This window comes from Phaseolus vulgaris, chromosome 7 (genome assembly GCF_000499845.2).
Source record: "Phaseolus vulgaris cultivar G19833 chromosome 7, P. vulgaris v2.0, whole genome shotgun sequence".
Taxonomy (NCBI): Eukaryota; Viridiplantae; Streptophyta; class Magnoliopsida; order Fabales; family Fabaceae; genus Phaseolus; species Phaseolus vulgaris.
The window spans coordinates 17,194,209-17,198,606 of record NC_023753.2 but is presented as its reverse complement, the minus strand read 5'-3'; the positions used below and the strand labels follow the sequence as shown (position 1 = coordinate 17,198,606).

At 30.4% G+C, this 4,398-nt stretch overlaps 1 protein-coding gene across 1 annotated transcript; it reads left to right on the top strand.

The window, feature by feature from the left end:
* Positions 1-635: 635 nt before the first annotated feature.
* Positions 636-2,130, top strand: LOC137828455 (inositol diphosphatase DSP3-like). Its single transcript, XM_068635043.1, has 5 exons — positions 636-861; positions 941-1,034; positions 1,306-1,363; positions 1,610-1,653; positions 1,776-2,130. The coding sequence occupies exons 1-5, from the start codon at positions 713-715 to the stop codon at positions 2,031-2,033; spliced, it is 603 nt and encodes a 200-aa protein (XP_068491144.1). The 5' UTR covers positions 636-712; the 3' UTR covers positions 2,034-2,130.
* The last annotated feature ends 2,268 nt before the right edge of the window (positions 2,131-4,398 follow it).

Sequence of the window (4,398 nt, the reverse complement as noted above, 5' to 3'; positions counted from 1 at the left end):
TAATCACTTCACTGAAAGAGCATACCTGCATTAAATATTGAATTCTTTCTTATTTTATTGATTGGTGGACTAATTATGATAAGTTTATTAGATAAAATTAAATGGAAACTATAATACTTAATATCGACGAATTTTTAAAGTCTACTATTGAGTATTAAAATGATAAAGTCTTATAATATATTATTGAGTAAAAGTACAATACTAAATATTAAAATGACGAGATCTTGAGATAATGATAAAGTTTTATATAATACTGTTGAGTACTTAAATTTTTAATTAAGTGTGAAAGACAAGTCCAATTAGTCCTATTTTTTCTTTCATTTTGCTTTAATGAATCCCCTTGAATCTAACAAGATTAAAAATTTGTTAATTTTTATTTATCTAAAATAACTACCATGTATAACTTTAATAAAACGAAAAATCGGGTATTTTTTTTTTTTTTTGTAAGCCGCCATGCATTTGATTTTCAAACTTTCCAAGTTGATTCGGTCCACAAAGACAATCATTGGTTATAAGTGTTTATATCTATTTCCACTTTTACTAAATATTATTGGATAGGATGATTAAAGACAGAAAAATAAAAGCGCAGAATTTGAATTTCTAAAGTGTATTATTATAAAGTAAAAAGGCGCAATATATTGATTGAAGGTAACCATGTTATTGTTGTGAGTGAAGGTTGAAAGAATAATATCAGTAATTAGGTTTAACGACTATGGTGGGAGTGGTGATAACAGAGGAAGAAGACGACGTTGTGGTTGCTCCAACTAACTTTTCAATGGTGGAGGAGGGCCTTTTTCGATCCAGTTTCCCTCGATCTTCAAATTTCTCTTTTCTAGAAACTCTGAATCTTCGTTCCGTGGTGTAAGTTTAACCTCCACATCGTTCATTTTCCCAGGTATAACGAAAATTCATTGGGTCTCATTTTGGTGAATGAATGCAGATATTTGTGCCCTCAACCCTATCCACAACAAAATCTACACTTTCTTCAGTCACAAAATATTCAGTTTTTCCACTTTGGTATTCAAGGCAAGACGGTAATTAACTTTCTTTATGTTTCTTGCTATTAAGAGCTTTACTTTAACCTTTATTAACTATAGTATCATATTAATAAGTTTAACTCCATCTAATTTATAAATATAATTTACTTTATACACTATAAAATATATTTATTTAGAGTTAATGTCTCCAATATTTTGATGCTTCCATTTTATTCCATACCTATAAATATGATGATCTGATATGTATGACTGTAGTAAAAACTTAAAGTCATTTTTTTCTATGCAAATACTTGTTTTTTTTTTGCAGGATCTTTCTGTGCCTGGCGTTAAGGATTCGATCTTGGAGGCCGTCAAAGTTTTAATTGGTATGTATATGTATAAATCAATTATATTGAAAGAAGTTATTTTTAAGCTAAATTTGTCTTGTTAAAAATGTTTCCACCAAGTATTTATTTATTGACAATAAATTATAATTTCATAAAAATAATTATATTTATTTGTACATCCTAAGATTTAGATATTTGCTTTTCTAAACTCTTAATTTGACTATTATCTCTCGAATCGTGATTTGGTAATATATTTTTTAACTTGCTTCATTTTCGCGGTTTCAGACGTGAGAAATCACCCAGTTCTAGTTCACTGTAATCAAGGAAAGGTATATATCATTTTACTTTTACTTCTGGTGTTGTTTCCCTTCAAATTACCAACAATATTTTTCATATATTTGAAAATCTGATCAATATTCTTGTTTAATACTCTCTCTATATATATATGCAGCATCGAACTGGTTGCGTTGTTGGATGCTTCAGAAAACTGCAGAGTTGGTGTTTATCTTCTGTGTTTGAGGAGTACAAGCAATTTGCTGGTGCTAAATCAAGAACAACAGATTTAAGTTTCATAGAAACTGTTAATCTCTTGAGCCTGAGACAGTGTCTTAACAGTATCATATACCAATACCTAGGATATTCTTCCAAGAACCGCAAGTTGCTCTATAGAGATCATAATTCACTCAAGTTCCACTTAACATCACTTTAGCAGCTCTTTTAACTCAAATTTTAACACTGTGACATCAATTCCATTTATACTTTTTTTTTTCATTTATATTATTATGTTAAAAAAACATTTATATATCAATGATTGTTTAGTGTGTAAAATTGAATTTTATTAGTTCTATATTTAGTTATAAATCTAGAATTTTCAAAAATTAGAAAATCTAATCTTTTTTTTATCGCGTCTAATTCATCTATGTAAACCATTAATAAGTGTATTTGGTTAATCCCTTCTGGTATGACTTGTGTCCTATCATCTATTCATCCATATTTTTAATTATATTAACAAGCCTCATTCTTGATAAAAAAAAAAGAGCCTTATTATAAAAAATTACAAGAGAGATATCCAACATAAAATCATTGTAAACTTCGAAACTCAACCAATCATCTTCAATAATAGCAATACTATTGCAATACTATTTGACCGTTAAATAAATAAAAGAGTGCCTGAATTCGTTCTGTAAAATTTTCAACCATAGTCCTGAGTATCTTCTCGGTCATTTTATTCGTACTAGTGCAGGAGAACTAATATACACTGATTTTATTTTTAAACGTCTCCATCAAAATGGGGTGATATTTTTTAGATTAAAACCAAGATGTAGATGATGGTTCCTCGTAAAACCTTTGTGTATTTCAATTACTGGACAAATAGACGGTGATTGTTGCACTAGAGCAAAATGTACAAACAACGACTATTTATTTAATTTGTTTTTACAGTCAGACGCTCTCATTGAAAACGCGGTGACATTTTTTAAATTAACTTCATTTACGAATGCAGCTATTACAAATAGCCGCATTCTTAAATATTTTTTTACCTAATTCTAAAGCGCGCCACCTTTCATACTTGCTTTCTTCTTGGCGCTTCGTGTTTTCTCTTTGTTTTTGCTATGGTGTTCCTCTTTTCTTGTGCGAGCTTCATTGTCTTCTTGTGCCATTGTAAGTTTGTAAGGATCTATAAAATAACCTTAGAGTAGAAGTGGTATATTTTAAATGATACCTGAATATTTTATTATTAAAATGAAAATGACATATAAATAGAAAATTCAGTTATTCAGGTTTCATTTTAAAATAACCACCATCTCTCTAAAAGTTTCCTTTTCCTTTCTCTTCCTTCTCTCTAAGATTTTGATCTCTTCGCTCATCAGTTTGACGATCAGAATATACCGTTAGACTCCTGGCAGCGAAGACTACAAGTCTATCCGATTTCTTTTGAGTAAGTTCCTTCTTGGCTCCTTTTTCTTTTGAGTTAATTTTGATCTTATTAGATTTTGTACGGTTAATCTTAGATTTTGTACGGGTTAATCTCTGTTAACTCAAGGTCCTAGTTATATAGTTAGATTTTGATTAGGACTCTGTGGTGCAGGTTAATTACCTTTAGCTTTTGGGTAGATTTGGAGCTCTTAGTGAGCATAAGCTAAAGTTCAGGTAAGGGGAGTTAGTCTTATTATTTTCAATAAAACCCTAGGTTAGAAGATTCTGGATGTGGAGGTGACGTGATCACCAATTCCAATTATTTTTGCTTGCAGGATTGTCTCTCTTGAAGAGTAAAGTAATATATTGACTGGAATGGTTGATTTTGAATCTTTTATATTGATTTTAAGGTGAATAATTTGTTGAAACTGTTTGTGATTGAGAATTGAAAGTGTTTGAATGATAATTATAAATGAGTTGAGCTATTCTTTTTGAATATTTTGGTTGAATTACTTAAGTGAGATGTTTGATGAGAAGTGGTTGTGTGATTTCAGATGATGATTGATTTAAAGAGCATATATTTGGAATTAATTATGTGTTTTAAGTAAAGTTTGAGATATATTTGGATTGTTTAGAAAGTTTATATATGAAGTGATTGAGTGGTGCATTGATATGTTAAATGATGTATGTAATGAGGTTAAAGTGTAATCAAGACGTAGTATTTTCAGGAAAGGAAATACCATGTTGAGATTGTTATTAGGGTGTATTGACTTGTGAGTGTCCTGTGAATGAGACGATCCTGACTCTACGGATATAATGGAATTAAATAGATGAAGTTATTCCGTTGGTGAGAGTCGAAGGAGGTCCATTTGGCTGATTCTGAGGTTTGAAAGAACTCATCAGAGCATATCAAATGGATTTACCCTGTCATATGAAGATGATGAGATGATGAGATATTGAGATAATTATGTGCATGGCTGTGTGGGTTTCACAGCAGTAGTATGACAGGTGCAGGTCTCTAGATGCTAATTTCAATACACGAGTCTTCCGGAAGTAGAGTCAAGTGTCTATGTGTTGTGAGTCAGTAAAAGTCTGACATATGAAAAATGAATTTTATGAATGTAATAGACATGTGATGGTTTGAGAAATCATATTAGAAT